The following is a 20,453-nucleotide window of genomic DNA, read 5'->3' as shown; positions in this document are numbered from 1 at the left end:
GCAGAACTCAAAGAAAAGGACAATAGGGACTATGGCAACTATTGTTTTTAAGTAGATGGAACTTTTTAAAAATGGGGCCAGGTGCTGCGAATGTACATTTTTAGAAATTAAGCCAAAAATGTGAGTGGAATGCAGTTTCTTACATCGAGTGGACAAGACATGAATAAATAGAGAAGCCAGCTCCACTGGCTTGAGTGCATGGACAGGTAGATGCCGCACCTTCTGGGTTGTAAATAACCCAGTAGACACACAACGGCACAGCCAGATGTAGCTTGGATTTCATTGTTTGATGGAAAAACTGCCATGTGTTCTAGCATCCTTGCTCTTCTGTATAATGTCAGTGTTAACTGCTATTATTTTTCTATCAGACATTAATTGTAAGAGTATCTCCTGACCATTTTCCCATGCTGTGGCGTGGTTCTCCCCTTTTCTTTGCTTGGGGGATATAAAATAACCCCTAAAGGGACAAATGACCACAGAGATCTTGGTGGGAGGCTGAAGGGGGGCTGATGGTTAGAATTTCAGGCTCTCTGTGTGTAGTAAATCTTACCTGCAGCCAAAAAAAATCCTTTTTTAAAAAAGATTTTACTTACTTATTTGACAGAGATCACAAGTAGGCAGAGAGGCAGGCAGGCAGGGGAGGGGTGGAAGCAGTCTCCCTGCTGAGCAGAGAGCCTGATGCGGAACTTGATCCCAGGACCCTGAGATCATGACCTGAGCCAAAGGCAGAGGCTTAACCCACTGAGCCACGCAGGGAGCCCAAGGGAGGAGGACCCCGCCCCTCTCCCCATCTGAGGAACTAAAGTCTCCCAAAGATGGGAGTCGAGTAGAAATACAAGAAAGGGATTTCCAACCTTGGAGTGGGCGATGAGTGAGCAGGCCGTAGGAGCTCCATTTCTTCAACATTACCCTGCCCTGTTCCCTAAAAGCAAATGGGAAAGAAGAGAAAGCAGCTGGAGGGAAGAAACAGAATCCATAAGCTTCTGCCCTGAGCCAAGAGCTGAAAAGAATGTGAGATGAAGGATTAGAACTTCTTTTTGTTTGAACAAATTTCTGGTTCTACCAAGTAGAAGACAGAATGAGAAGAAGGCACCTAGGAAAGTACTCACCTGTCTTATTGGGGTAGGGTGCACGTCCCTCAATTTTGAGCCGTCATCGTAAGGATCATCCAGGTGTGGCACAAACATACGGAATGACACCTTCTTACGATGTTTTTCTATTATGTGTATTAAAAGAGAGCAAGTTGGGGCCCCTGGGTGGATCAGTGGGCTAAAGCCTCTGCCTTCAGCTCAGGTCCTGATCCCAGGGTCCTGGGATCGAGCCCCGCATCGGGCTCTCTGCTCAGCAGGGAGCCTGCTTCCTACTTTCTCTCTGCCTGCCTCTGCCTACTTGTGATCTCTATCTGTCAAATACATAAATAAAATCTTAAAAAAAATAAAAGAGAACAAGTTGATACAAACAGTTTACAAGACCCAGGCTGAGGATCTCTGATTTTTCGCTTAAAAGTGTTGTTGTTTCTTGCCTTTACAGCCCTACACGGTGTTGCATTTGAAACTTTGTGCTGGAATCATGATAACTGCCTCCCACAACCCAAAGCAGGATAACGGGTACAAGGTATTCTGCTTTTTCTCTCCGTACCCGTGTCCTCTGTCCGCATCCTGTTCCTTTATGGTGCAGGTACGGAGGCTGTATTTCCACGAACCTAAGCCGTCTGGATACGTGCCTGCCTTCTCCAGGTCTACTGGGACAACGGAGCTCAGATCACCTCTCCTCATGACAAGGCGATTTCTCAAGCTATTGAAGAAAATCTGGAGCCGTGGCCTCAAGCTTGGGATGATTCTTTAATTAATGGCAGTCCGCTGCTTCGTGACCCGAGTGCTTCCATCAACGAGAGCTACTTTGAAGACCTTAAAAAATACTGTTTTCACAGGTAAGTGGATTGTAAACTCACCTCCTATGAGCTCAAATAAGGTGATTCAGCCAAATGCTCTCCTTTTTCATTCAGTTTTTCTCTCAATGGGTACGTATACTGTGGCTGCATCAGAATTTAGAGGCTGTAGGTCAAGGGTCAGCAGTTTTTTCTTGTAAGGACAGGTGATTCATAATTTGGGCTTCGTGAGCCACTGTCTTACAACTGCCCTTTCCCCCCCCCAGTTCAGTTGTCATGGGCCCCTTCTGGTCCTGACTCTTCTGTTGCCATGCCACACCCCTGTGTGTAACCCAGGGACGCAGACTGGACATGCAGTGAGGGAAGAAGCTGTCGAGCAGAGGAACAGTGTTGTCCTGCTGTGACATGCTTGGGGCCCCACCACCCCTGACTGTCCCCTCAGGAAAAGACCACTGATTTTAAAGAGGCACGGTTTCTCGGCTGTCTCTCGGCTGTCTCTAATACTGTTTCTATTGTACCACTGGGAACGGAGGCTGTGGGGTAGAGTGTGGACCCCCCGTTGCCTCTGGAGGGAGCGGCCCTTCTCACTGGGTGTTACCATGTGCGGATGGAGGTCCGGAGTCTCCAGTGCCGGATTTGTTCTCCCTGACAGAAATGAGAAACCTACATTTTCTGTGCAAAATCTCTTCATTTTTGAATGTGGGGGACCATTCTGTCAACGGTGTACACACCAAATGGAACACATGTGTGCGCCTTCCCTCTGTCCCTCTGATTGGATGTCACAGAGACAAGGGTTTTGACTTGCTCGCTCCTCTAGGGAGCACCGGTGACAACGTGCTCGATGCCTCGAGTGCTAGTGTGGGTGTGCGTGCAGGATGTCCATAAGCGGCAGGTCCTGTAGCAACACTGCACGGGCATCGACGGAGTTGGCCATGAGCAATAAATCACTCTCCAAACACGTTCTACCAGTTGACGCTCCCACCAGCAGAGTCCCAACTGTATCAAGTTCAGTGGTGTAATATCTCGAGTGTATCAGAACAGTATGTGATCCATACATCTTACCCGTACTGAGGATTATCAGATTTCTTATTTTGCTCGATGAAAGCAATATCTTACTTTTTTTGGATTCTTTAAGTATGAATAAATTATTTTTTCCTGTTTATTTCACCTATATTTTTGTATGTATTTATTCATTTTTTTTGCATTTGTGAAACCTCTTTGCTCATAGAGAAAACCGGTCTTCATTTATTTCAAATATTGTTTTCCCTTCTCTTGTTGTTACCTTTGGACTTTTTTATTGAAACTTTCTGATGCACTCATAAAAAATGGATAATGTTTATCAGTCTTCTAATTTATGAGTTCTGAGTTTTGTGTTGTACTCAGACTTTCTTTATACCAAGATTATTTTTACCCCTTACTTATTTCTAGGGCTTGCATATTTACATTTTATAATGTTTAAATCTTTTCAGTCATTAGTGATTTTTTAATTCCGTGTGAGACATGAAATAGCAAAGCAGATTGGTTTTTTTGGGGTTTTTTTTTTTTGTTTTTTTTAGGTTTTGCTGCTACACCAACACATTAAATTAAAGAATCTATCTTTGTTGATTAATTGGAAATATCACTTTATCAACTAATTCCCCCCTTGGATTGAGTGTTTATATAGATAGTTTCTACAGGCCTTTACTTTTACTGATTAATTTTTTTTTTATAAAGTGTTTTGTTTTTTGTTTTTTTTTTGACAGATAAATCACAAGTAGGCAGAGCAATAGGCAGAGAGAAAGGGGGGAAGCAGGCTCCCTGCTGAGCAGAGAGCCCAATGCGGGGCTCGATCCCCAGACCCTGAGATCATGACCTGAGCCAAAGGAGGCTTTAACCCACTGAGCCACCCAGGTGCCCCTTTACTGATTAATTTAATCTCATTTTAATCCTCACAGTAATGCTGAGGGTAGGTTCTGGTATATCACCATTTTATAGATGAGAAAATTGTGACACAGAGAGGTTGAGTAAATAACCAACAGTCACACAGTTTGTAAGTAACAGAACTCTAGGATTTACATTCAGAGTCTGTCTTCAGAGCATGTTAACTATAAAGCCATTCCTGCTTCTCATATATATTTCCCATTTCAAACTCGATCAACTTCTACTCTCTATTCTGTTCCTTTAATTGCCTTTTTAATCTAATTCTAAACTGTTCTAATTATGATAGCTTTATACTTCACTTTAATATCTGAGCAATTTTTTCCAGATTTGTTCTCACTAGTCTTGCATATTTATTTTTCCAGATGCACTTTATTTCCTATTCTAAGAGGAGACCTTGTTCATTTGTTCACTTTTAAAAGAGATGGGTTAGGTTAGTACAATAACCTAAGATTTGAGCAATTAGAACACTGGAATTTTTATAAGTCCTATTTTTACCTTTCTATAACTTTTACTTTGGATATTGATTGTTATTTTATTTTAATATCCGGACCCCGGATAATTTGATAAACAGGATGGTTACTTGACAAAGGAAAAAAAAATTTATTTTATCCATCCGTGTATAAGATGTTTCTTCCCATTTTGTGAAAAGGGACATTTTGAAAAGCATTTTGAACTAGTAGAATTAGGAGCTGGGACGTTGGCACCAGCAGACAGCCGTGGGTCTGTCCTGGAACCTGAGCCCCAAGTTCTTTCTTGAATCCCACTCTAGGTATAAAAGCTGTCTCGTGAATCAAACTCTGAAAGTAATCAGATTTACTGAAAATAACTACAGAGTAAAATTTAAAACTTGAATGTATTGGGGGTAGGGTGTATATTTGGGAAAGGGTCCGTAAGTTTTGCTTCTTTTTTTTTTAAATGGAATTAGGAAGATAGTTGGTTATCTGGTACCTTCTTAATACACTGATTTCTTCCTTTCTTAGGAAGTTTCTAGTTTTGCAAGCCAGGTTTGCATCTTTCATCTCTATTTTATCCTTTTCCATACTGTGTTTAATCCCAGGAGTGTGAACAGGGAGACGAAGGTCCAGTTCGTGCACACCTCTGTCCACGGCGTGGGTCATGAGTTTGTGCAGTCGGCTTTCAAAGCTTTTGGCTTTGCTCCTCCTGAAGCTGTTCCCGAACAGAAAGATCCTGATCCTGAGTTCCCAACTGTGAAATACCCGAATCCTGAGGAAGGCAAAGGTGTCTTGGTAACGTCATCTTTTTTGTTCTAAAACTGACCTGTTGTATCCAAAATTCTTACTATCCAGTAAAATAACTTTTTATGTGTTTTCATTGTGCTGAACAAAAAACCCAGGTTCATCATGAGAAATATTTATATGTATTAGTCACCCATTTCTTCCAAGAGGCTTCAAAATACATGTGTTAGCATCGGGATGTGAGAGGTGAAATCAACATCGTATTTTAAATCGAATCGAATTGAGTTTAAATTGACTTTACTGTGCTCGCTAAATGTGAAAAGGAAACAGTAATAGAATGGCTATTCATCAAATGATTTTTATTCCCTCATTTTTTTCTTCCTTCATTTTTCTAATATGAAGTCATGCTACTTAAATTATGGTTGCTTCAACCTTTTTAAAGGTGAGGGTCGCAACGATATTCAGAGTCCATTTATTTTGGTTGGTGTTTGAGGTTGATCACTTGGCAAGGCCTAGAAATACCACATACAGGCTGTCAGGTGTGTCGGGAATCCCACGGGCAGGTGTGGGTCTCGTGCTGATGTTCCCGTTACCTGACCTCTGGCTTAGGATATATTAGGTGACCCACCAAGACCAGCTCCAGAAATAGAATTCAGCCTTCATTTGGGGAGAGTTCCCTCAGTTCTTAAAGAACAAGATATTTTTAAGGACTGCAATTTGCTCAATTCTTGGCTGAAGTAGTCCTTTATGTTCCTATTCTTTTTCAGACTTTATCTTTTGCCTTGGCTGACAAAACCAAGGCCAAAATCGTTTTAGCAAATGATCCGGATGCTGATAGACTTGCCGTGGCCGAAAAGCAAGACAGGTACAAGTGATTGTGATTACCCATTTCATAGAAAACATAAGCAGTAAAATGTGCTTGGGGAGACCGGACCTATTGGGGAATATTTACCATTTATCACACGAATTGTCACTATATTGCTAACATACAGTGAAATGCTGTTCGGGGGACCACCAGCGTCATGCAGAGTAAATCAGCCCAGGATGAACTTGGAATTGAAAATACTATTTATCTTCTCTCGTTTCATCATTGATTTTGTTATAATTAATGGCTCAGTTCCTAATGCCCGCAAGTGCATTGTTTGGAGCTGGCGTTACAGTGTGGGATTTGCTGAAGGGTTTGGTGAAGGGGCTGGACCTTCAAGGAAATGTTGAATTTAGTTTGAGCAGACCACAGAGGAAGAGCAGTGGGATACCCAGCTTTTAAGACAAGTTTGACCCTAGAGTTTGTCCAGAATTAATAGGACATAAGTGGAGAGAAAAGATGAAAGGCGGGCAGGGTCCGAGCAGTTTTGGGTATCAAACAGCACGTGTGATGTTTTGGGAGTAGTGGGGTGCTACCAAAGGATTGTGGGTTTTATTTATTTATTTAAAGAGAGAGAGAACGAGATCTGTGGGGAGTCATGATCTGAGCTGAAATCAAAAGTCGAACCTTAACCTACTGAGCCACCCAGGCGCCCCAAGGGATTAGGGTTTCAGATTATGATCAGACAGATTCAGTTCTAATCCCTTTCTGGGAAGTTCAGCCAGGATAATATACGTTGAAACACAAAACGTACTTGTAGCCACGTGGACTGCAGAAAGGAGAAGTCCTGTATCTGTTGTCTGGTGTCCTGATCATCCTAGCATGAACCTGCTCTTGAGACCTGCTAGGCTGTTGCCTTCCAGAACCCTCAATACTGTCCAGACCAAAAACGGAGACACACAGTCTGTTATCCTGAGGTGGGATCCTGCCAGGATATTTCTATCATCTTTAAAACCAAAGCTTTTGCCAAAGACGAAAGCGTTGTGGATCGTTGCTCTTCCAAGATGGGAGGTTTGTCAAAGGAAGCCAGCACAGAGGAACGGCTAGGATATTGGTGAAGCAGCAGTCATGTTTCCAGACAGTTCTTTAAACAAGAAAGATAAGAACATTTGCAGAAACCATTCTGAGCCTTGTTTGATTTAATTGTCCTGCCCCAGTCGTTTGCAGTGTCTCTCTTAAGGTCACAGTAATGCATTGGTTGTTTTTTGTTTTTTGTTTTTTTTCAGTGGTGAATGGAGAGTGTTTTCTGGCAATGAGCTGGGGGCCCTCTTGGGCTGGTGGCTTTTTACTTCTTGGAAAGAAAAGAACCCAGATCACAGCGCCCTCAAAGACTTATACATGTTGTCGAGCACCGTCTCCTCCAAAATCTTGCGAGCCATTGCCTTAAAGGAGGGCTTTCATTTTGAGGTAACATGTTTCCAGGACTTGCTCTTAGATTTGTTTGGCTCTGTAGAAGGTCTAAGGCACGTCTTTCTCTTTTGGGTTATCCCTTTAGGAAACACTAACTGGCTTCAAGTGGATGGGAAACCGAGCCAAACAGCTCATAGACCAGGGGAAAAATGTCTTATTTGCATTCGAAGAAGCTATCGGTAAGAAGTGATAACAGTGACTATAGCATTGTTTAATATATAGAACGCAAATAAATGGGATTTGGATTGGGGTTCAGAAAATTAACAGGAGACCAAGAGTACAGCAGCGCTCAGAGGGTTGAACTGTCCAACCCTAAAACTGGCTTCTCAGATTTTCTTTTAGCTAAAAAGAATATCTTATAAATAACCAAGCCATTAATGTCAGAAAGTGAATCCTTAGCCTGGATGAAAACAGTGATGTTCTACACATGGTGCTTAGAGCCCAGGACCCCACATAGTTTAGGGAGTAGTGATATTCCCTCAACCGTGGTGATCTCAGATCTGATATGGTTCGCTTCTCTTCCGAAAGTGCTGGGCAGAGGTCTGTCCAGAGGAAAGGGGAGGACTTAGTTGTGGGGCTTTCCTCAAAGTGACTATCACCTGAAAAGACAGCCCCAAGTCCAGCCAGAATGACCGAGAAATACTTGTCTTAAATTGTCAGTGTAGGTGAGGAGGAAGGGGAGCTAGGTAGAGAAACTTAAAATTCAGATGTTAGGGTGGGGGATATTTTAGCTGTTTGTTTTGTAAAAGCTATTACACTTACATAAGAAGATTCAAAGGGGGCACCTGGGTGGCTCAGTCTGTTAAGTGTCTGACTCTTGGTTTCAGCTCAGATCATGATCTCAGGGTCCTGGGATCGAGCCCCACATTGGACTCCCTGCTCAGCGGGGAGTCTGCTTAAGATTCTTTCCCTCTGCCCCTCCCCCCCATCACTCTGTCTCTGGTTCTCTCCCTCTCTCAAATAAATAAATCTTTAAAAAAAAAAAAAAAGAAAATTCATCTGTATTTCCTGCAACACAGATGCTCCCACATATCATTTAGTTAATTAATCTAAAGAAGTGTGTAATAGCTCAGCTTTTCCTTTTCCTTTTTGCTACAATTACCTTTCTATAGCTTTTTGTTAAAATTTTTTTCCTTCCATTTGTTTATCAACTTTTTATTGTGCACCAATTACATAGTGACTCTGTGAGAAACAGATGACACTGACCTTAGCCTCGAGCAGTGTGCATAGATCCTGTTCGTAACCACACGAGAGTACTGGCTAGGCGGTCAATGTGAAGGACATAACTCACAAGAACTGTTGGAATTCAGCAAAGACAGAATAAGCGTTGACGAGAACAACTGGAAACCATTTTGTGTGAGCAGGAGGAGTTTGGGCTGGACGTAGGGACTGAACGGTTTGTCTAGGAGGGAGACTCTCCTAGGTTATTCAAGCAGGACATCTGGAAGGCCTGCCTCGAGCTGAGGCATTGGGCTGAATTCTTGTATGTAAAGGTGGTCAGTGAGAAGCATTCACATATTCATACTGTAGAACCTCTCAGGCGATGGGCAAGGTGCACGGAGATAATGTGCATGTCCAGTGTTTTAAAGGAGCCCACCCCCAAGTGTGGATGCATGACCCGTGTTTCCGCAGGATATATGTGCTGCCCGTTTGTTCTGGACAAAGACGGAGTCAGCGCCGCGGTCATCATCGCAGAGTTGGCTAGCTTTCTAGCAACCAAGAATCTGTCTTTGTCTCAGCAGCTCAAGGCCATCTATGTGGAGTAAGTTTCTATTAACTCTGTTTAATTGAAGTAATAGTTTTCAGTGTTTTAGTATGTTTTTATACTATAAATAATGTTTATACTATAAAGAATGTTTTATAACATTCTTTCTAATGCTCTTTGGTTGTGGATTCTCTTCTGGAAACGAAGGAAAGGATCCCCTTTTCTTTTGATACTTACCCGGTTAACGCTTATTATCAGTCATCACTGTGGTCATCCTCAACAAACAAGAACATCAGTTGCAGAAAGAGCTAACCGAAGAAGGTGGTCTTAAGTGTTTGATGTCAGGAAAGATGCGAGGTGTTCATGAGACATCTACTGAGTTTTTAGAACCATTAGTCAAGTCTGCCTTTATGGTGCAGAAGCAGTGAGGGGCGGTATACAGGGGAACGGGGTGGGGAGTGGCCTCCGGGCAATGAAATGTTTACCCCCAGATACAGGCTGAAGGCCAGGTAACAGTTTGGCAATCCCTGAGGCCAATCGTTGTACATTTTTTAGGCTAAATTATTCCTTTGAAGCTAGTTATGGTTACTTGTTTCATTTAGTTTAAAACTGGCTGATATGTGTTCTGGGTACATTACGTATGAGAGTATTTGTTCCTCGTTTTGCATATTTGTATTTTTTCTGTCGAGATGTACTGACATGAGCTTCCGGTATACAACGTAATGATTCGATATTTGTATATATCACAAAGTGATCATCGCAGGAAGTCAAGTTAACATCCACACCGCACGGAATTACACATACTTCTTCTTGTGACGAGAACTTCTAAGATCTGTACTCTTAGCCACTCGCAAATACATAATACAATATCATTAAATAGAGTCACCATGCTGTATGTTACTTAATTGTGTTTGTTTTCATAGATATGGCTACCATATTACCAAAGCTTCATATTTTATCTGTCATGATCAAGGCACCATTAAGAAATTATTTGAAAACCTCAGGAACTACGATGGGAAGAATAACTATCCAAAAACTTGTGGCAGATTTGAAATCTCTGGCATTAGGGATCTTACAACCGGCTACGATGATAGCCAACCGGATAAAAAAGCTGTAAGTGATACTGTCTTTTACCAACTAAACTCTTGTGTATTTACCTTCTATTATGCTTTGAATAGCTTAATTTATCTAATCATGGAATTAACTGAAGCTGATTTTAGGCATTCTGGCGTTTATTATAAATACACTATCGAAATAAATAGAAAGTTAAAAATCATGGGCTTGAACTACAAGGATCATCACTTGTTATCTGAACCAACTTCACCGTGTTACATACAGGAAATCAGTGCTCGGAAGTTTAAGACCCGCCCACTGTCCCACAGCTAGTCGGTGATGGTTGTCGTCAAATCTGGGTCTTCTGCCTCCAGATCCGGGTTTTCCTCTGTCTGAGCACCTGCTCAGTACATCAAGAGTGACAGTCTGCCTTTGTGTTTCTGAATGAGTAGGTCTGGGGTGGGGGCCAAGAATTTGCATTTGTATCAAGTCCTGCTGATGCTGATGTTACTGGTACACCCTTCTAGAAACACTGTTTGCGTCCTAGTTTCTTTCACTCCATTCTCTGACTGTCCGGATGCTGTTAGCTGTCAAGCACGAGTTTGCATTCTTGACATCACTTGGATCCTCCACTCGAGTCCAAAGAAGGCTCAAAAATGGCAGCCGAGTATTGCAAACTAATGGCAGTGGGTCAGGAAAGGAGAGTGAGACTCTTCTCATGCATTATTAGACATTTTTGTTATTTCCCTTTTTTTCTTTTTTTAAAATTTTCCTCTGCGCACAATATATTTTTAAAGAGAAATATTTTTGGAGGTGTCACGATGAAACATGGCAGCTCCAACCCTCGCCATCTCTTTGCCATGTCGAGACAACACCCTTCCCTCTCAGGTGGTGATGCTTGGGCTTCTCAGGGGTTGACTTTATTACTTTTCTGTTGCGGAGGTAAGGATTGAGATCTTCCATTCACTGTTCTCCCTTCTCCCCTGTCTTCCCAAGCACTTCTGCCACGATGTGGGGTGATTTCAGAGCCTGTGCTTGGATCGTTACGACTGGTAACTGTTGTTTCCCACTTAGCTAAATAGTGTACTTTGATTCCATTCCCCCAGATTGTGTAATTATTTTTTCTATAATTAATAGTTCTGTTCTTTCATTTCCTTGGATTTTTATGTAACAATCTCCAGTCTTCCCACATTCCTTCAGATGCCTCTCAGGGGGGTTTTCCATGTGGCCCAGTGCCATTTTGTCCATTCTGTTTTGTTATCACTGGCCTCCCTCCCGGGCCCCTGTCCAGTCAAGGCCTGTTCCTCTCCGTGTCAGGCACACACATGTCATCCTGGGAAGGCCCTTCACCAGTTATGGGGTGGGTCCTTGGCTCCTGGACCCCCTGACTTCCTCTTGCTATATTTATTTTCCTAAATCACCTCCTCTAGTAGCTTCCCAAAAAAGAATGAAGAGATGAATTTTTGGAGGCACTGAAGTCTGAAAATGTCTTACTCTGTACTGATGCTTGATTTACGTGCCATTTTGAAAGCAGTGCTCCATTATTGCTCCTGTACTGCTGCGGAGGGTCCCATCTCTCATTCCTTCAGGAAATGGCTGAGGCCTACTGTGGGCCACATAAAGGGATGTTGTCACCACACTTATTCAGTCCTGTCCTTGCCACTTGTTTTCTCTCTACAGGAAGATTTCGGGAATTTTCCGCTAAACTTTTCTTCTAAAATGTCAGTGATATGCTTTGATATGGGGCTTTTTCAGGTTCTCCCTACTAGCAAAAGCAGCCAAATGATCACCTTCACCTTTGCTAACGGGGGTGTGGCCACCATGCGGACCAGTGGGACCGAGCCCAAGATCAAGTACTATTCAGAACTGTGTGCCCCACCTGGAAATAGGTATGATGTGATGGTAGCACCTGCGATCCTTATTCCCCAAGGTTCCTAACCAGTTCTGTGCAAATGCTAAGTAAAACATTTTGTCTTTCCAGCAGCAATTTTGTGATGTGAACAGCTGCTTGAAGAATGCAGGGACAGGGACGGGAGAGCTGATTTTCTACATGCTTATTTCTGTCCTGCCTTTCTTTGTAAGGAAAAATCTCATTCTGAATTTCAGTAATAGTAATACAGTTTCCTTTATCCTTTTATTTGAGACTAGCACACATGAGTTTTCCTCTTTTTCTCCCTATCTCTGATACATTAAATTAAAATCCATTGCACATGCACTGAACAGATGTCCTCGAGCCCCTGTTGTGCATAGGTCTGTGCTGGGTTCTGGGGAGGAGAAAGTGCCTTAGCAGAGGGAGTCCTTGCCACCGAAGAGGTGATGGTCTGGTAGCTTCAGGGTCGTGTTTCTGTGACCTTGGCAAAGGGTTTGAGTTCACTTGGGAGTCCCATAACATCTTAAACTTTATTTTCTTTTAAAGATTTTGTTTATTCATTTGAGAGATAGAGTGAGAGACAGAGAGCACAAGGAAGGAGAGCAGTAGGCAGAGGGGGAAGGAGAAGCAGACTCCCCGCTGAGTGGGAGGCCAGATATGGGGCTCGATCCCAGGACCTGGAGATCGTGACCTGTGACCTAAGCCGAAGGCAGAGACTTAACCATCTGAGCCATCCAGGCGCCCCACATCTTAGACTTTAACAGCTGTGGTACATGTAGTCAGCATGTATAAATGTGGTACTGCACATTTATTGAACCCTCCGGTAACCAGCGCTCCTCTAATCAGAATAAAGAATCGGGAAAATGGTTTTTAAAGGTCGATTAAGTCACTCCTGTCCAACAGAAATAAAATGTGAGGGGTGCCTGCTGGCTCAGTTGAGCTTCCAACTATTGGTTTTCAACTCTTGGTTTTCGGCTCTGGTCATGATCTCAGAATTCTCAGAGTCCGGCTCTGTGCTGAGCACAGAGTCCCCTGGTCCCTCCCCCTCCTCCTCCTCCTCCCCCTGCCACCACCACCTCTCTTACTTGCTCCACTGTGCACGGGCTTTCTCTCTCTCTCTCTCTCTCATATAAATAAAAGAAAATCTTAAAAAGAATTAAGGGATATTATTTAAAAAAGAAAGAAAATGTCAACTACATAATGCGATTTGAAATTTCCTATTAGACACATTTTTTTGAAGATTCTATTTATTGGACAAAGAGAAATACAGCGAGACAGGGAACACCAGCAGGGAGAGTGGGAGAGGGAGAAGCAGGCTTCCTGCCTATGTGCGGCTTGATCCCAGGACCCCAGGATCATGGTGACCTGAGCTGAAGGCAGACGCTTAACAACTGAGCCACCAGGTGTCCCTAGACACATTTTTCAAATAGCAAAAAGAAACAGTTAAAATTAATTTAGTAATTTATTCTACTTTATTTAATATATGAAAATATTGTTTTACCATATATAATTTATATAAAAATGATTAATGAGATATTTTACTTTTTTCACACTCTTCCAAATCCATTTAGGATTTTATACTTACCACATATCTCAATTAAAATGCTAGATCGTTTTAGAAATACTTGTTCCAGGAGCACCTGGATAGCTCAGTCATTGGGCATCTGCCTTCGGCTCAGGTTATGATCCTGGGGTCCCGGGATCGAGCCCCACATTGGGCTCCCTGCTCAGTGGGAAGCCTGCTTCTCCTTCTCCCACTACCCCTGCTGGTGTTCTCTCTCTCGCTGTGTCTTTCTCTGTCAAATAAAGAAAAAGAATCTTTAACAATATGTAAATAAATAAATAAATACATACATACGTACATGCCTAAATACATAAATAAGATCTTTAAAAAGAGAGAGAAATACTTGAACAGCACAGGTTTGAACTGTGTGGGTCCACTTATACACGGATTTTCTTTTTGATAAATACAGTATAATACTACAAATGTATATTCCTTTCCTTATTATTTTCTTTCTTTTTTTTTTTTTTTTTAAGATTTTATTTGTCAGAGAGAGAGAGAGAGAGATCACAAGTAGGCCGAGAGGCAGGCAGAGGCAGAGGGAGAAGCAGGTTCCCTGCTGACCAAGGAGCCCGATGCGGGACTCGATCCCAGAACGCTGGGATCATGACCTGAGCCGAAGGCAGCCGCTTAACCAACTGAGCCACCCAGGCATCCCTCCTTATTATTTTCTTAATAACATTTTCTTTAGTTTATTGTAAGAATACATTGTATGATACATGTAAGAAACATAATATATGTCAACTGACTTTTTTTTTTTTAAGATTTTATTTATTGACGGAGATCACAAGTAGGCCCAGAGGCAGGCAGAGAGAGAGGGGGAAGCAGGCTCCCTGCTGAGCAGAGAGCCCAATGCAGGGCTCGATCCCAGGACCCTGAAATCATGACCTGAGCTGAAAGCAGAGGCTTTAACCCACTGAGCCACCCAGGCGCCTCTCAACTGATTTTTTTAAAAAGATTTTACTTATTTGTCAGAGAGAGAGAGAGAGAAAAACAGAGCCAAGCAGGGGGACCTGCAGGCAGAGGGAGAAGCAGTTTCCCCATGGAGCAAGGAGCCAAATAGGGGACTCCATCCCAGGACCCTGGGATCATGACCTGAGCTGTAGGCAGATGCTTAAACAACAGAGCCACCCAGGCATCCTGTCAATTATCGATTTATGTTACATGAAAAGCAGGGGTTTTGGTCAACAGAAGGCTATTAATAGCTGACTTTTCAGGGAGTCAAGTTATACATGGATGTTTGACTGCATGGGGGGGGGTGTCATTAACTCCCTAACTCCCATGCTATTGAAGTGTCAAATGTATAACCATTTCATAAAATTTACAGTTGAAAAAGGAGATTTTGATACCTAAGTTGTTCAAACATACTCAAATTTTCCAGTAACTGAATTAAATGTCAGGGTTTTTAATTTGCATTTCCACTGATTAGACTTACTGATGTTAACAGTTCAGTTCCTGGGTCGCACTAGCCACATTTCCAGCCCTCAGTACTGCAGTGGGGAAGATGGGTCTGAACAGTTGTTAGGACATTTACACATCAAAGCTTTGCTTATTGAAGGGTTACTGTGGTCTTGGGAAGCGAATTTGCAGTCTTTGGAAATAAACGGGGAAGAAGTTTTAGCAGATTAAATGTAGCAAATTTGGGGCGCCTGGGTGGCTAAGTGGGTTAAAGCCTCTGCCTTCGGCTCAGGTCATGATCCCAGAGTCCTGGGATCGAGCCCCGAGTCGGGCTCTCTGCTCAGCGGGAGCCTGCTTCTCCCTCTCTCTCCCTGCCTCTCTGCCTACTTGTGATCTCTGTCAAATAAATAAAAAAAATCTTTTTAAAAAAATTAAAAATTAAAAAAATAAAATAAAATAAATGTAGCAAATTTGGGAGGCAGGAACAGAATTGTGAGCCTTACATTTGGTTAAGCCCCTGCCTTTGGCTCCGGTCATGATCCCAGGGTCCTGGGATCAAGTCCCGCATCAGGCTCCTTGCTCAACAGGGAGCCTGCTTCTCCCTGTGCCTCTGCCTGCCACTCTGCCTGCTTGTGCTCTCTCTAGCTTTCTCTCTCTGACAAATAAATAAATAAATAAATAAATAAATAAATAAATAAATAAATAAATAAATCTATCTTTAAAAAGAAAAAAGAATTGTGAGCCTTAGACTTTCCTTGGGCAGGAAGAAAGGATTGCTGATAGCAAAGAAAGAAATATTAAAATGAAACAAAACTATGAAACATGGACACAGGAACTCAGAATGTTCCTCACTTTATCATCCACATCCACATGGGCCCTGAATCTTCTTCTAAATAAGAGCTCCAGTCCAACCGTCAGAGTTATGGTTATGGCTTTTTTTTTTTTTTTTTAATTTGTTTATTTGACAGAGAGCTAGAGAGAGAACACAAGTAAGCAGAGCGGCAGGGAGAGGGGGAGAGAGAGAAGCAGGCTCTCCGCTAAGCAGGGAGCCCAATGCGGGGCTCGATCCCAGGACCCTGGAATCATGACCCGAGTCGAAGGCAGTTGCTTAACCAACTGAGCCACTCGGGCGCCCCATGGTTATGGCTTTTAAATACCACAGCACCCAAGTATATCTAAGAAGCCATAGACTGTGTCCTATATTTTGTTACCAAGTCCCATTCAAAACCTTTTTGTGGGGGTGCCTATGTGGCTCAGTTGTTAAGCAGCTGCCTTCGGCTCAGGTCATGATTCTAGGGTGTTGGGATCGAGTCCCGCATCGGGCTCCCTGCTTGGCTGGAAGCCTGCTTCTCCCTCTCCTACTCCCCCAGTTTGTGTTCCCTCTCTCTTTGTGTCTCTCTCTGTCAAATAAATAAAATCTTTAAAAACAAGCAAGTAAAAAAATCTTTTTGTGCTGCCAGGACAAAAACTCAGCTGGTAAGCCTCTTGAAGAAGCACATAAAATAGCTCATTTTCTAAGCATTCTGGATAACCAAGATTTTAATGTAATATTTGCCGGTGTCAGTGTTCCTGTGTATGTGTTACATGTGAAGCTGTTTGCTGCTCTTGAGCATGGGGTTTCCCATAGACATTGCTTTGTAACTCTCCTTCTCAATGTTTTCGTATTCCTATGCCTCTTTCTTTTGGAAACAAAGGAACAATAGTCCAACTTAAAGATCCATTTTTTCTCTGTATTTGGCCCTTACTCTGTGAAAATATAATAATTCAGAAACTGTATAATAATAATACTATTTAATACTGTATAGTATTATTTAGTATTTAATAAATTGTATTAATAATACAATACTGTGTTTTACAGTTTTCAGATGGTGTATTAGGTGGCTTTAACTTCAAATATTAGTTTACAAATTCCTGAAAATGTTTTGAAAAATTGTCCTTTTATTATATTCAGCGAAATGCTGTTCCAGTTTATAATAGGGCCACTGGGCACTCGGCCAGTCACCGATATGCTTCGGGTCACCAGCGTACCCGACACAAAGCAGCAGTAAAGCCACAGCTGTGCTTCCTGATTTTCTGATCACTTTAATAACTTTAATATTCTTAGTCTATTTTATATTCTAGAGAATGGGAAATCCTTTCCAAATTTAATTCCTGCTTTTACAGAATCTTTTTTTGTTCCATAGATGTCTTTTGTCCAACTTTGTATTTTAAGAAAATGTCAATGAATACCCACATCCCTTTCACTTAGACCAAAGGTTGGCAAACTTCTTCTGGAAAGAGCCAGATAGTAAACGTTTGAGAGTTTGTGAGCCCTATGGTCGCACTCCTCCCCTCTGCTGTTGCTCAAAAGCAAAAAGAAGCCATATACATAATGGAATAGGTGTGACTGTGTTCCAATAAATCTTTATTTACACAATTTATTTACAAAAATGGGCTGTCAACAGGTCGCCAGACAGAGCTAGCCTGCTTTAACCTAGACTCAGCCATTGTTTTGCAATATCTGCTGTCTCTCACGGTGTATTGTATGAGCTGGTTTGGGGGGGGGGTTGTTTGTTTTCCTTCTTTCTCTGAGCCATCAGAAAATAAGTTGCAAACCTCAGTACACACACAATTCCCAAGAACAAGGACACTCTGTACTGTCTCAGGGTTTAGATACCAATCATATCAGGCAAGGTTCTAACAGAAACAAAACCAGTAGGAGATAAATACATTTTATATATTTGTATTTGTATATTCACTGGTGAGTTTAATTTTAGACATATTGTTAGGAAAAGAAAAAAAAAAAAACCAGTAAGGATTGGTTATGTGCCTTTCTGAGGAAGGTTGTTATCTTCAAAACACATTTATGGAAAAGGAAATAATGACCTATGTGATTCATATGTATTTATGAAACCTAATTACTTTCTATGTCACCTGTGGGGGTAAAAATAATTTTAAGGATAGCTACATTTATTGGGTTTTCGGGCCAGGTTCTGTGCTAATTGCTTTATATAATTTATCTCAATCTACACAACACCTCTCTTGAGAAAATAAAGTCTTTATCCCAATTTTACAGATGAGACATCTGGGCCTTGGAGAGGCGAAGCCACTCGCTGGAGGGCATACGGCTGGTGGTAGAGCCAGAATTAATGCCTACAATAAAACGGGTTGTTTCAGCTGTACTGAGGAGCGATGGCGATATAAAAATGATCTTAACTCATTCCAAAAATTTCGATTTCCATTAAAATAAAATTGCCTCTATTGAAGACAGCCGATTATGAAGTCATACAAGTTTGAGCTGAAGGATTTTTTTTTTTTAATTCAGCTTTTTGGTTTCAAGTACTTACAGTAAACACCCAGCACTAGTAACCCCACACTAACGTGAACGGCTGGCAACCTGTCTAATCACAAATCCGTTTTATTATTTCCTAGCTTCAGTTGTTGGCATTTATTTTATTTTTTTTAAAAGATTTTATTTATTTATTTGACAGAGAGAGAGAGATCACAAGGAGACAGAGAGGCAAGGCAGAGAGAGACGGGGAAGCAGGCTCCCCGCTGAGCAGAGAGCCCGATGCGGGGCTCCATCCCAGGACCCTGAGATCATGACCCGAGCCGAAGGCAGATGCTTAACCCACTGAGCCACCCAGGCGCCCCAGTTGTTTGCACCTAAATGAATGTTTTCTGTATGCTTGAAAATGTCATTCCTTACAGGGATATAGTTCCCTAGATTTTTGTTCACAACTTTGGTTGTGACCCTTTTGTTCTAGAGGTAGAATAGAAAAGATTAAAAGGGGGGAAGGGTTCTGAGTTCCTGGTGTGTGATCAGCAGGCCCACTAGGAGGCTCCCATTCTCTGTACCTTCTAGGACGGCCTTGCAGACCCGCTGCTGCTTCACTTCCAGGAGTTTGAAGGCAAATGGGATGAGGAGCGTTCCTATCCTGGGAGCGTGGGAACAGACATGTCATTTGTAAAAGTTTAACAGGATCAAATGACAGCTGAGGTCATAAAAGTTTTCTTTGCACAATTAGGTACAGACGTTGCAGAGGACGCTAGAGCAAAAAACTCTGTTTCTTAAAAATTCTTATTTGTTTATCCGAGAGGCCTTGGGAAAGCCTTGGGGGAAAGAATAGATATTGTCTCATGGGAGTTTTTTTTATTTTTTTGTCCAACTCAACAGATGCATTCCCATGCTTCAGACACCGGGGTTCTGTTTACCCTTAAGAGGGTAGTTTTAATGTTGCTTGACCAATGTGGGGAGAACTTCAAATATGCTTTAGAATAATGCACTGATCTGGAATTTCTCCCTTATTTTCCAGTGATCCTGAGCAGCTGAAGAAGGAACTAAATGAACTAGTCAGTGCTATTGAAGAACATTTTTTCCAGCCACAAAAGTACAATCTGCAACCAAAAACAGAGTGAAATATTTCAGCCTTGGGCATAATTAGAATTCGCTCAGCAGTGTTTTTGAGATCCAAATGACTTAAACCATTGCTACAAGTATTTATATATTTTTAATAGCCCTACATTCCTCATTGTTCTATTTTTGACCTTTAAGATGCATCAAGAAAAGACGGCCAGATGTAGCAAACTGAATTCCTATTGAATGATGGAGTCTAGAATTTTCTGAATTCAAAAATGAAGATTTTAAAAATAGCCAACTTTTAAAAATATACTGTAATTAATATGCCTTAATTAGAATAAATAACCAGTGTATCTACTCTGTAATGCCAGAAAGCCTATACAATTTCTAAATTCTGGACTGTCCATATTATAGGATAACCACTTTTTAGGTGTATGTATTTTTACATCTCTGTCAGTTGCTTATAAGGTAAAATATAAAAAGTAAATGCCGTGTTCATGTGTAGGGATCCTAAAGTGGAGGAATTTACAAGAACCTATAAGTTGGAGCAAAAGATACTTCACAAAGATGTATTTTTTTGACCTAAAACTTCTTGGTTCTAATACTACATCATTATACATTGTATATGTGCTAGGAAAAAACAGCCTAACCATCTTTGTTCTGTGTATTAACATTCATCTCTTCAAAACTTGAATTAAAAAATTGGTTTTTTGAAACTGCAAAGTGCTTTACTGTATAGTTGTTCGCTTTGGTTTACGTTCATGTAATTTTTGGTACTGAGGCAGCAAAGACTATAAGCACTAACTATTTACCTGATTTGGGTTTTTTGCCTTGTTTATATGTGATTAAAATCTAAAACCATTAGATTGCTTTTTCCAGGTTTGTATAACATGTGCCTTCTCCCCTCCTCATAACCGGTGGCCTTAAAACCATCCTCAGTGACTCCCTTTGAGTACCCATGAGTCAGGACCACACTGTTCTTTGTATACTTCATGTATTTTATGTGGTTTTTCTATTTTTCAAGCAAATGATTCCCTGTTATTATGATTAAACAATTATAGTTTTAGAACAATGAAAAATTACAATCTGATGGGCAAACATCTTTCTAAAGTCAGGGAGAAAAATGTTTTTATGTCTGAGAGATACATAGTTTGTGCCCTTTCAGAGAACTCCTTTTTTAAAGATTTTATTTATTTTTGGGACACCTGGGTGGCTAAGTTGTTAAGCATCTGCCTTCAGCTCAGGTCA

At 41.5% G+C, this 20,453-nt stretch overlaps 1 protein-coding gene across 1 annotated transcript in view; it reads left to right on the top strand.

The window, feature by feature from the left end:
* LOC111148982 (phosphoglucomutase 2) overlaps positions 1-19,920 on the top strand; it is a 34,858-nt gene extending 14,938 nt beyond the window's left edge. The window contains exons 5-14 of the mRNA XM_022505844.1: positions 1,531-1,614; positions 1,737-1,930; positions 4,866-5,055; positions 5,772-5,869; positions 7,096-7,276; positions 7,365-7,458; positions 8,912-9,041; positions 9,908-10,097; positions 11,793-11,926; positions 19,162-19,920. Coding sequence (XP_022361552.1) covers positions 1,531-1,614; positions 1,737-1,930; positions 4,866-5,055; positions 5,772-5,869; positions 7,096-7,276; positions 7,365-7,458; positions 8,912-9,041; positions 9,908-10,097; positions 11,793-11,926; positions 19,162-19,264 — 1,398 coding nt within the window. The 3' untranslated portion in view covers positions 19,265-19,920. The remainder of the gene's footprint in view (positions 1-1,530; positions 1,615-1,736; positions 1,931-4,865; positions 5,056-5,771; positions 5,870-7,095; positions 7,277-7,364; positions 7,459-8,911; positions 9,042-9,907; positions 10,098-11,792; positions 11,927-19,161) is intronic.
* The last annotated feature ends 533 nt before the right edge of the window (positions 19,921-20,453 follow it).

Source organism: Enhydra lutris, unplaced genomic scaffold, assembly GCF_002288905.1.
Source record: "Enhydra lutris kenyoni isolate GAN:26980312 unplaced genomic scaffold, ASM228890v2 scaffoldscaffold21, whole genome shotgun sequence".
Classification (NCBI taxonomy): Eukaryota; Metazoa; Chordata; class Mammalia; order Carnivora; family Mustelidae; genus Enhydra; species Enhydra lutris.
The sequence above is the reverse complement of the archived record's forward strand: the minus strand, read 5'-3'. Positions and strand labels throughout refer to the sequence as shown.